The sequence below is a fragment of the Ailuropoda melanoleuca genome, chromosome 5, assembly GCF_002007445.2.
Source record: "Ailuropoda melanoleuca isolate Jingjing chromosome 5, ASM200744v2, whole genome shotgun sequence".
NCBI classification, from domain to species: domain Eukaryota; kingdom Metazoa; phylum Chordata; class Mammalia; order Carnivora; family Ursidae; genus Ailuropoda; species Ailuropoda melanoleuca.
The window spans coordinates 88,102,351-88,115,001 of NC_048222.1; the positions used below are offsets into that span (position 1 = coordinate 88,102,351).

The 12,651-nt window shown below is 39.2% G+C and overlaps 1 protein-coding gene across 1 annotated transcript in view; it reads left to right on the forward strand.

The window, feature by feature from the left end:
- Window positions 1-1,015: 1,015 nt before the first annotated feature.
- LOC100481664 (histone PARylation factor 1) overlaps window positions 1,016-12,651 on the forward strand; it is a 28,046-nt gene continuing 16,410 nt past the window's right edge. Inside the window, exons 1-4 of the mRNA XM_002918180.4 lie at window positions 1,016-1,063; window positions 4,727-4,886; window positions 7,136-7,325; window positions 8,516-8,614. Of these exons, the coding sequence (XP_002918226.1) occupies window positions 1,016-1,063; window positions 4,727-4,886; window positions 7,136-7,325; window positions 8,516-8,614 (497 nt within the window). The remainder of the gene's footprint in view (window positions 1,064-4,726; window positions 4,887-7,135; window positions 7,326-8,515; window positions 8,615-12,651) is intronic.

The following is a 12,651-nucleotide window of genomic DNA, read 5'->3' on the forward strand; positions in this document are numbered from 1 at the left end:
AGAAAGGGGGGTAATCAGAAGGGGGAATGAAACATGAGAGACTATGAGAAACAAACTGAGGGCCTCAGAGGAGAGGTGGGTGGGGGAATGGGATAGACCAGTGATGGGTAGTAAGGAGGTCACGTATTGCATGGTGCACTGGGTGTTATACGCAACTAATGAATCATCGAACTTTATATCGGAAACCGGGATGTACTGTATGGTGACATAATATAATAAAAAAACCATTAAAAAAATAAAATAAAATAAAAAATAAAAATAAAAAAAAGAAAATGGAAGATACAGATTCAGGAAATAGAGATCTTCTCAGGAATGAAGCAGAGGAATTTCCAGGATGGCAGTGCAGGAGACCCCAGGAGATCATCTGAATGCAGTGCCTCTGGAAATTTTATGTGCATAGGAATCAATGGGAGATCTTGCTAAAATGCAGATTCTGAATCAGTAAGTCTGGATAGGGCTTGAGATTTTTAACAAGCTCTCCTCAGAGTGCTGTTGTTGATGGTTCTGGTGTAGAAAACACAATCCAAATTGTAGCAAGATTTACAAAGAAACAATGAGAGAAACTGGTTTCCTTCTGAGAGATAATTAAGGATGAATTCGTGTCAGGCAATAATAGTATAGTGGAGGAAGGAGAGAGACGGAAAAGGGGAAGACAACGATTAATGTTTTAAATATATACAAATCAAGGAAAAAAGAGGATTTGGGTGAGGGCAGTGCCAGACATCCAGCCTTGCCTCTAATAAACACCTGAAGAGGAAGGCCAGACCACCCTAAGGAATCCAAATTCGGGACTCTGGAGTCTCAGGAACATCCCCAGCGTTAGGCGGCGCCAAGGTAACGGAGGCCGGAGGGAGCGAAGCTGCGTGCCAGCTGCAGCGCCCTCACGCCTTGCGCGCGAGTGGGCGGAGCTTCGACCGTCCTCCTCCTCAGATTCGTGTCTTTTGAACCGGAAGCAGTCGGCGGCGCTCGGAAGCAACGGCGGGACGCGGGATTCCGCTGGCACCGTAGCTGCAGAATGGCTGGCGGTGGCGGCAAGCGTAGGCCCGGCGGGGAGGGGCAGCAGGTACTGCTACAGAGGATGTGTGGGATCCGAAAGGCTCTTTGGGTGATAAGGCACCAAGGGGCAGCACATTGCATGTATCCAGTAATCACTGAGTGGCTGCTGCGTGCCCGGGAACGGCGGTCTGTTCCAGCGCCGCTGTTTCCCGTTCTGCTGGGGTTTGGAGCAAAGAACTAGCGCCTTTGCATTTTCTGCCCTCTTCCCGGTGCGGTTCGTGGGGAAGCCGATTAGGACAACCAATGGTTCATTCGTTCAACCAGCAGCAAATTGATTGGAAACCGATTATACGCCAGGCACTGTGCCGGGCGCCGCGGTTTCAAGATACATCATGCTGCCACTGCCCCACGTAAGGCCCCCAGCCTGCGGAAGCTGGGCGCCGTGAATATGTATTTTACTGTAAATTTTTTTGTTTGGCATTGTAACGCTGTTGTGTAAAAAGTGCTGTGGAAACATTGAAGGAGGATCTAAGTCCCAGGGGGTTGCTAAGGAAATCTTTTAGGGCAATTCAAATTGGACATGGCTCTTGAAGGCACAAAAGAGAAATAACAGATAAGAAATAGAAATAAGTGTAGAGGATGTTTGGGTACAGCGGAGTTGGGGCTGGCTGGACTCGGAGATGGGAAAGGCACTAATGAGGGGGAGGAGGGCATAAGTATGTGCACGTTCTCATACTTCTATACGATTTCAGAAGCTCTATACTGCTGTAGCGCTGAGGAGAGTCAGGCAGGAAAGAATTGTCACTGTGATAAGGACGGTTTTTAGAATTACTCCGTCTGTATTATAAACCAGATAGAGCAGGACAGTATAGAGAGCTTAATTAACTGGTTGAGGGCTGTGTTCTGGGCATTACTTATATTGGGTTATGCTTTCTAGGTAAAGAGTAAAGGATTAGCGTAGCCTATGAAGGGGACAGCTGCCCTAAATTCAGTTATTGGGGCTTTGAGGAGGATGAAATAACGTGTGAGGTAAGACAAAGCTGAAAAAAATCTGTTTCCCATGGAAGATGCAATAAACTGCTTTGACTGAGTGATAGTATTAGAAATAAAATACCAAAGATGAAAATGAGTCTGTAGAGACAATAGCTAGCATTTAAATATTATGTACTACGACTATTCTGTGTAGTTTTACAAACAATTTACTCCTCCTAACAACCCTGTGATGTAGGTACTACGTGTCCTTTTTGTAGATGAGAAAATCAGGCACAGGTTAAGTAACTTCCCCAAGGTGACAGCTGGAAAGCAGAAGGGTCAAGAGTCAACCCAGACAGCCTAACCATTAGGAAAAACTGCCTTTCAGCAAGGTAGATTAAGGCTTTTCCTTCTGATATCTTAAGTTTGAGCCAGTCTTTGAAAGCCTAACCAAAGACCTCTATAAAAACATAAGGGAGGTTAGTTAGGTCAGCACTTGGTGTGTTCCTACTGTTCTGTAAGTAATTGGTGAAAGCAGCGTAAAGTGAATGAATCTGTGCTCTGGAGCCAGCCCACCTGGATTTAACTGCTCCTTCACTTTCTAGTTAGGGACCTAAGGGAACTTAATTCAGTTTTCTCATCTGTAAAATGTGGGTAGTAGAATCTAGCTCACAAGGGAGTTATGAGTTACGAGTTAATTCACAGAAAGTGCTTAGAACAGTGACCTGGCAGATGGTAAGTGCGTAATAACTATTATTTAGTATTATTTATTTATTATCATTTTTACTGTTATGTATTATCAGCATCCATTTTTGGATCCATATTTCAACAGCATATAATTTTTTTATCACCTCAGACACATAATCCTTGGCATAATAAACTGTTATTGGTCAATGCATGGTCCTCTTTTACCTTATTAGATAATATTAAAAACACCTGTGAATCCATTGTCCTACCCCGGAACTGAAACCCTGACAATAGCTCTACATGTGTTCCTCACCTCTCTTTTCTGCCCAACTTCCTGTCACCCCATTTATGTAGCTAGCATCCTCATCCTTATGTTTTCCCTTGCCTTCTTTTTTATAACTTTATCACAAACAGTATTTATTTGTTGTTTTTGAATTTTAGAAGGCTATCATGCTGTGTATAAACTTCAAGGACTTTTTTCCTTCATTCAACATTATATTATTAAGACTGATCTGTATTGTTGCGTGTGGCTATATTTTCCTTTTCGCTAAGTGGAATATTCCATTGTTTGAAATCCTGTAACTTTGTATCCTCCTGTCAGTAGGCAGTTTCATTTGTTCTCTTTTCTGGTCTTAGAAACAGCGTTATCAAGAACATTCTTGTACGTCATCTAATTCATAAATATATTGTGTTGACTTTGATACGTAAAGTAACATCAATAACCTTGAGCCCCCTGGTAGAATGGAAGAATATAAATATGAGAAACATCTAGAATTTTTCAGCCTCACACCTTGGACATTTTGAGGCTGATTAAGTGCTTGTTGAAGAAGCTAATCCTGTGCATTGCAGAATGCTTGGCAGCATCACTGACCTCTATTCCACTAAATGTCAGCACTCTCCTAAATTTGTGAGAGCTGAAAAGTTCTAACATTACTACATGTGTCCCCTGGGAGGCAAAATCACTCCTGGTTGAGAAGCACTGATACATGTGGAAAGGAAGAATAAAAAGGAAGGAACTTAATCCAAAAAAAAAAAAGGATCTAGTTTCCTAGAAAGAAAAAACTGATTGCTAAAGATATGTAACCTCTAACATAGAATTTTATCTTTTTTTTTTCTTTTTTAAGATTTCTTCCTTCCAGGGCGCCTGGGTGGCACAGCGGTTAAGCGTCTGCCTTCGGCTTAGGGCGTGATCCCGGGGTTATGGGATCGAGCCCCACATCAGGCTCCTCTGCTGGAAGCCTGCTTCTTCCTCTCCCACTCCCCCTGCTGTGTTCCCTCTCTCGCTGGCTGTCTCTATCTCTGTCAAATAAATAAATAAATAAAATCTTTAAAAAAAAAAAAAGATTTCTTCCTTCCTTCCTTCCTTCCTTCCTTCCTTCCTTCCTTCCTTGGAGGATAGGGAGAAGCAGACCCCCCCCCCCACCGCCAGCTGAGCAGGAGCCCAACGCAGGACTTGAACCTGGGGCAGGATCATGACCCAAGCCAAAGGCAGATGCTTAACTGACTGAGCCACCCAAGCACCCATCAACATTTTATCTTTAGAGAAATTTATCAAATAGGCATTATAAAACCTATCGTACTTCACAATGAACATTTTGCAGAGATATTAGAGATTGAGTTTTATAACCTAGTGCTGATATGAAGGGCCCTTTTCTGAAATAATTGTTTTAGCTGGTAAATCCCTTTTTATCCAGTTATTTCTGACAGTTGGCTTCTGGTGTGATCACTGAATCCATTTTAACAAAAAGTATGATGACCTGTTTATCCAAAGAAGGCAAAACCTTCCTATTCCTTATTCTTCCTGCTCTTCACTTTTTCTTTTATACTTTTTTTTTAAATTTTGTTTCCATTATCTTAGAGAAATATATTTAAAGATTTGTTGTGTGCATCCTTCTTGACTGCTATGTATTATACTGTTTTCCTTTTCTCTTTGCCCAGAAGAATCCCCAGATTTTATTCAGAAATACCATTTGTAGAGTTTTAAGGAAAATGTGTTTCTCAGAGTTGGGTGAACAAAAATGAGCAATATTGTTACTTTTGGAGAAACAAAGTTTTGTATGCTGATTTTCAGTGTGAAAAAACAGTTGATGTGAAGAAGAGTAAATCCTGTGAAGCTGATGTCTCCAGTGACCTTAGAAAAGAAGTAGAAAATCATTATAAGCTTTCTCTGCCTGAAGATTTCTATCACTTCTGGAAGTTCTGTGAAGAGCTTGATCCTGAAAAGCCAGCTGGTGAGTTGCTCCAGAATCATTCTCCTGCTTCTACCAATGGAAAAGACAGTAGGAAACTGGACCAAGGATCTAAACAGTTCACAGAAAAGGAACTTTTTCAAAGATGTTTCTAAGAGAAGTATAAAATAATCCTATAATAATATGTGACTGTCACCTGTTATACTGGCCAAGGTAAATAATTTCACAATGTGCTTTGATGAGGGTTTGAGATTTTTTTTTTTTTTTTTTTTTTTTTTTTTTTTTTTTTTTTGGAANGGACAGAGATAGAGACAGCCAGCGAGAGAGGGAACACAAGCAGGGGGAGTGGGAGAGGAAGAAGCAGGCTCACAGCAGAGGAGCCTGATGCGGGGCTCGATCCCATAACGCCAGGATCACGCCCTGAGCCGAAGGCAGACGCCTAACCGCTGTGCCACCCAGGCGCCCCTGATGAGGGTTTGAAAGAAAACCAGTTCTTTGCTATGTGGCAGGAGTTTTAGTATGACTTAGCAGTTCTACTTCTAGGAACTTAGGGATTAGGTGAACTAAAAATTATGTTCAGTGATATTTATTGAAACAAAAATGGGAAATGGCCTAAAGCCCATCACTAATACACCTGTCAATGGATATTCATAATTTTAAAAGAACAAGGTAGATGTTAGATAGTGATGAAGTATTGTACCTGAAATATTTCAAGTGAGAAAGAAAATGCGTATAGAGTATGCTACCATTTTTATTTTTTTAAAAAGTCAAGGATGCACATACTCCTGTCTACTTTTCTGTGCGCTTATACCGTCTGAAAGGATGGACAAAGAACTGATAATGGTTGTGACAAAGTTACTTTTCACAGGTGGGAGAGAAGTACTCCCATATACTACTGATGGAAATGTGGATTAGTAGATAACAATGAATTTTGGCATATAGCAGAACACTTAAACTGTGCAGCAACTTATCTAAAAATATTCATGACTGCACAAACATGTATTAGCAAAGGGGCACCTGGGTGTCTCAGTTGGTTAAGCATCCAACTCTTGATTTTGGCTCAGGTCTTGATCTCAGGGTTGTGAATTGAGGCCCCGCATTGGCCCCACACTGGATGTGGAGTCTATTTAAAACAAAAACAAAGAAAAACCCCATGTATTAGTAAGGATGTTCACTGAAACATTGTTTAGAAGAGAAAAAAAATTAGAAGCAGTAAATGTCTATCAATGGAATATCATGCAGCTATTAAAAATTATGAAAAAATATTTAATAGCAGGGTAAAAGTATTCAGAAAATTTAAGTGAAGACAGACTGGAAAACATTGCAAAACAGTATGATTTCCTTTAAAATATCTCTGTATTTATATACATACAGGGAAGAAAACATTGTTATTATATACCAGACTATTAACCTTGTTATCTCTATGGGCTAATGAGATAGGTGACTTTAGTTTTTTTGTTGCTTTAAAAATTAGTATATGTTGTCCTAAGCTCCGGCTAAGTGGAACTATTTTTCCTCCCTCTAAATAAACTGTTTCTAGGCCTTTATTCATGTTGTTTCTCTTAGAAAAATTTTCTTCCTCTCTTCATTCCCACCTCCTTACATATCCAGGTCCTCCCTGGAGTGCTTATTCTCTTAAAGAAGTAACAAGGACCCATCTGATGTTATAAAAGCATATTTTGAACACATACATTTGAAGTTTACATTCTGTGACTCTGGTTTTATTTAGCAATCTCCCTTGTGATCTGTGGAGGGAGAAAGAAGATGGAATCATCTAGGATTAGGCCAGAGGCAAGGGAATTGAGAGTGATAGTTAGCTGAGGTAGAGGGAAGGGCAAGAAAATGTTTTCGTTAAATACATTTTTTATTAAATACACTGTTTACCCTCCTTAACGCACATTCGCTTACTGTCTATCTTGTCTCCCTTAATATGGGTGTGCTACAAATATTTGAGGCTAACAACAACTAGTAATGAGACAAGGTAAGTGTTCAGAGCTCTAACATGCCCATAAGAATACCAGTCTTGCTTTGGCCAAAATAAGAAATCGCAGTATGTAAGAAATGCAGTAAATTTAAGAGAAAGTCTTAAATGTAGGTGCCACATTTTCATTGCTCTGATTTTTCATCAAGTATTTAACTAATGTCTTCAAATGTAACTGAAGCTCTTTTACTTTGGAAGCTTTTTTTTTTTTTTTTAAGAAAATTGCTTAGAAATAGTTTACAAATAAAAGACATTATTTTCTATCTGCCTTCAGAAAGTTATTGTCTAAATAAACTTACTTAATTTATAGATTCACTTTCCACAAGCCTTGGCCTTCAATTAGTGGGTCCTTATGATATCCTTGCCGGAAAACATAAAATGAAGAAAAAATCAGCAAGCCTGAATTTTAACCTTCACTGGAGATTTTACTATGATCCTCCTGAGTTCCAGACGATTATTATTGGAGATAATAAAACTCAGTTCCACATGGGGTATTTCAGGTAAAGGATCTTTTCTTCTCTAAAATGCAGCTACTGGGCCTTCTAGTGAGTATAAGTAGGCATTCACTGGATTCACCAACAATGAAGGACATATTTTCCTCTTATTGGTGGATCCCTAGGCATTGATGTTCTTGATCTTGCCCTTCTAACCTACCCTAGGAGGAGTGAACTCTTTAGGTTGAACCTCATTGGTTTTTCCTTTATGGTTATAAACTTTTCATTACCTTTTGGGTTCAGGAGGGCTCTTTTAGCCAAAGAAAAATAATTTAGAGAGTTGCCATGTCTTAAATTAGCCATGTGTTTCCAGGGGCCATAGAATTAAGAACGTGCTTTGGGGTCAGACTGGTTCTATTATCTGAGTGACTGTGTACCAGTCACCTTTAGTGATTGTGACTTTCTATGCCTCAGTTTCCTCTCATGAAAATGAGGACAATAATTGTGCATACCTAATAGGAATATTTAAGAGGATTGGATACATGCAAGATGCTTGGAATATTAAGAAATAGAAGTAGCTTGAAAGATAAAAACACATTGTCCACTTCTACCAGTAGAGATGCTGTTGTTTAAAGATTAACCGTAGGATAATAGAGGAGTAGAAGAAACATGCCTTGTGAGAAGTATCGTGGTACCATGGAATGCACACAGGGCTGAGGATTGAGTTATATGAATTCTGCTTTTGGTTTTGCCATTAACTTACTAGGACCTTGGCTGAGTCACTTTATCTCTCTCTGTTTCCTTGATTGTAAAATAAAAGGATTTGGATATATATATGTGTGTGTGTGTGTGTGTGTATATATATATATATATATATATATATGAATTGCATCCTTTCACCTCTCAGGTGACAGTCCTATCTGTCCTGTTTCTTCTTGTTTTTCCACCTTCCCCCCCTCAGACTGTAAAACAGGTACAGAGGATCGCATATAATTTTCCCTCCTTTTGACGGGCCTTATTCCCCCTTCCTTTGTATTTAGGTATAAAAGTAACTAGGTCTAAGAATTTTAATTTGAGTATCTATTACATAAGTGAGATGTGTTGTGATAGTCCTAAGAAACTGAGCGCTTAAACCTGGCAAATTTGTCCCAATTTCTTAAAAACCTACAAACATAAATTCTTGTCTATAGGCCTAAAATTCTACTTGCCTGATAAATTATGGGCAGCTAAATTTTTAATATCTTTTTCTTAAACAGGGATTCTCCTGATGAACTTCCTGTATATGTTGGTACAAATGAAGCAAAGAAAAACTGCATAATTGTTCAAAATGGAGATAATGTGTTTGCCGCAATCAAGTAAGAAAATCTTTTAATCCCTCTCCTATTTATAATATTTGTTTACAATTTTTCTACTCTCTACCAGTCCCTCACTGAGGGACATTGAGGTAACTCCAAAATTTAGATTCCTAAAGATCATTTCCATGATTTTTGCAGATACTCTTATCCACACTTCTACTTTTCACCAAAAAAATACCTCTTATATAACTCATTATTTTATTTAAGGAATAAATTTATTTACTTATTATTTAATCTTGACTTCATTAGTCCCATAGCAAAACCAAAAGATTTTTTAGACATTTTAAACACCATCATTGGGGCGCCTGGGTAGCGCAGTCGTTAGACGGCTGCCTTTGGCTCAGGGCGTGATCCCGGTGTTCCGGGATCGAGTCCTACATCAGGCTCCTCCGCTGGGAGCCTGCTTCTTCCTCTCCCACTCCCTGCTTGTGTTCACTCTCTCGCTGGCTGTCTCTGTCAAATAAATATATAAAATCTTTAAAAAAAAAAAATAAACACCATCATTAAGAGTTCATTACAAGAACGCATTGTGTGCAGTTCTAACAAAGATTTAATACAGTAAAAGCAGGTGCTCGTAAGTTGTTGAATCACTATATTGTACAGCTGAAACTACTATAACACTGTGTTGACTCTACTAGAATTAAAAAAAAAAAAAAAAGGCAGGTGCTCATGAAAATCTTGGAGGGGCCAGTGGAGCAGACGGAGTCTCCAGGAATGCCGGTCGTGTGGCAGCACTGGCTCACTCTGCTACCACCAAGAAGCTGGGCAGTCAGGATCTGCTGCCACGAGTGGCTGTAGGACCATATTGTCTTTGACTTAACCTGTGGCAGTAAAAGGAATGCCCCGCCTCTGTCCCTCAACTGCGACAGAAGCTAACGGCCCAAACACTGAAATGTCAGCCGCGCTGCTGCAGCACAATCCGATGCCTCTAACTGGACTCACTCTAGAAACAAACACACAGTCTCCACCTAGTATCTCTCCCAGCCTTGCCCTTTTCCAGGAATTGTTTGTTTGAGAGAAGCTAAGCCCCATGTGGAGCCTGAGCGCAGAGTAGTCTGGGAAATGTAGCAAGCTCCTACTTCACGTAAGGGTTTGAAATGGAGCTTCCTTAGCCACAGATGTGACTGAAGCGAGTTCACGTTGTCACAAAATGGAGAAAGCCATCTTTGTCAACTTAGATATGAATAGATTGTGTTTTGTGACCTGTTTATACACTATTTAAAAAAAGACCTAAATTCTCTGTGACTTAATAGTGCAAATTTGCAGTAGACAGAATTTAAACTAAGTCAACCAGTGCCCCCTCCAGACTGCTGCATACCTACTGATGGAGCCAAAAGAGCAGCTGTACGGTGGATGTCCAAAAAAAGTTCTTTGCCTCCTGATACCGCTGAGTTATTTATAAAGCGTTTCTTGTTATTTATAATTTATATATACTTTTAAGCTGTTAAGATTTATTCAGTTTAAATTGGTGGTATCTTTATTAGAAACTATAGTTGTTTACTCATTGTCTGTCTCTTACATTAACATACAAGTTCCATGAGGGCAGAGGCTTTTCCTTGTGCACAGTAGCTGGCCTGTACTAGATGCCCCATGATAATTTATTCATTCTACAAATACTTGGGCATGCAAAAATGCCTCATTTCTCAGTAGTCTATTAGTCTTACTAAAAATCTTTTTTAAGAAGAAAGATGTAATAGTTGTCTAAAATAATCCAAGACTGTTCTGGGTTTTTTGTTTTGTTTTGTTTTTTAGCTTATTGGAGAACACACACAAACAAAACAAAACACTGGTGATTACTTTATAATTTAGGTGAAGACCAGGAAGTATTTGAGTACCTAATTTTTTTTTTTTAAGATTTTATTTATTTATTTGACAGAAAGAGACAGCCAGCGAGAGAGGGAACACAAGCAGGGGGAGTGGGAGAGGAAGAAGCAGGCTCCCAGCAGAGGAGCCTGACGTGGGGCTCTATCCCAGAACGCCGGGATCACGCCCTGAGCCGAAGGCAGACGCTTAACTGCGCCACCCAGGCACCCCTTGAGTACCTAATGTTACTTCCTTCCTTTTTCTGTATCAACCTGAATAAGGTCTTTTTTTTTTTTTTTTAAGATTTTATTTGACAGAGACACAGCGAGAGAGAGAACACAAGCAGGGAGAGTGGGAGAGTGAGAAGCAGGCTTCTAGCTGAGCAAGGAGCCCAATGCAGGTCTTGATCCCAGTTCCCTGGGATCATGACCCGAGCCGAAGGCAGACGCTTAATGACTGAGCCACCCAGGCACCCCTGAATAAGGTCTTCTTAAGACCATTTGTAATAAATTATTTTTATGCCCAGAGAAACTAGTTCTCTTTGTGCAAGATTTAATAATAGCCAAAGAAAGGGATGCTGGGCTCAGTCAGTTAAGCGTCTGCCTTTGGCTCAGGTCATGATCTCAGGGTCCTGGGATAGAGCCCCACATCAGGCTCCCTGCTCAGTGTGGAGTCTGCTTTTCCCTCTCCCTCTCCCTCTGCCTCTACCCCCTACTCATGCTCTTTTCTCTCTCTCAAATAAATAAATAAAATCTTTAAAAATAATAATAGCCAAAGAAATACAAATTCAGCCAGCAAAAATTAGTAAAGATTAAATAATGGTAATACTTATTGATGGTTAGAGCGTAAGGAATCTTACTGATAGAAGTGTTAATTGATAAAACCTTTATAGAGAGCAGTTGGAATAAGGTTATTTAAATATTTTTCCAAGATTTCTTGACAGATAATTAACATTGCCAGGTATTGAGCTAAGTAAACATTTATACCCTTAAATCAGCAATTCCATTTCTACCTATTTATCCTTTTTTTTTTTTAAGATTTTATTTATTTGAGAGAGAGAGAGTGCACGCTCACGCACAAGTGGCAGAGGAACAGAGAGAGAGGACAAGCAGACTCCACGCTGAGCACTGAGCCTGATGTGGGGCTCGATCCCGCAACCCCGAGATCTTTACTTGAGCCAAAATCAAGAATCAGTGACTTAACTGACTGAGCCACCCAGGCGCCCCTAGCTGTTCATCTAAAGAAATTTTAGGTACACAAATATGTGTTTATATTAGAGATTATTTAAAAAATGAAAAACTGGAGAATACACCCCTATTCAACAATAGGGAAAATTAGGTAAATAAATATGGAATGTCATTACACTTTAATACCAGGTTATTGATTTGTTGATTTGGAAAGATGTTTAATACATTATATGAAGAGGTCAAATAAAAGAGTAACATGGGATGATTCCATTTTCATATGGTCTATAAAATATTTGTCTTTGGACCACAAAATTAAGAATAGTTTTCTTCTCTTTGCTTTTTTTTCCCTCTAAATTAATTGTAGCAATAGTTTTGACCTCATAAACTTCCTGCAGGGTTTCAGGGATCCCACAGGGTCCCCAGACCATTCTTTGATAACTGCTATTTGATGGTTTCAAACCCGTGTATCAGAACCCCATGAGTTACTGGTTAAAAGTGCTTTACGTTGAACTCTGCAGGTCTTACTTCTAGAGATGCCACTTTAATATATCTAGAATAGGACTCAGAAATATCTTCTTAAAATACATGTTACGAGTATATCTAAATGTAGCTCAAAATTATACTTCTGTAATTTTAATTAAGTTTAATTGAATATTTGAAATGAATGAACAGTCATTTAATGAATGCTCACTTTGTGCAGGCCCAAATACAATGTAAAACATTTGGTACTTAGTAAAAGAATAAATGGACCAATACATCAGAGCATGGGTCAACTTATTAAATAATCTTTTTTCCTTTTGCCTGCTGCCCCCATATTTTCTGCCACCCTACCTTGTTATACTGGGTAATAATGGATTTATTACTATAGGCAATGATTTTTCAAACGCAAGTTCTGAGTACTTTTTTTAAAATTTCATTTTCTTGATTATTTTTGTTGTACAAAATTCCATAGATTACAATAAAGTTATTGATAATATGCATTCATACATTTTTTTTCAATTAACATATAATGTATTATTGTTTTCAGAGGTGGAGGTCAGTGATTCA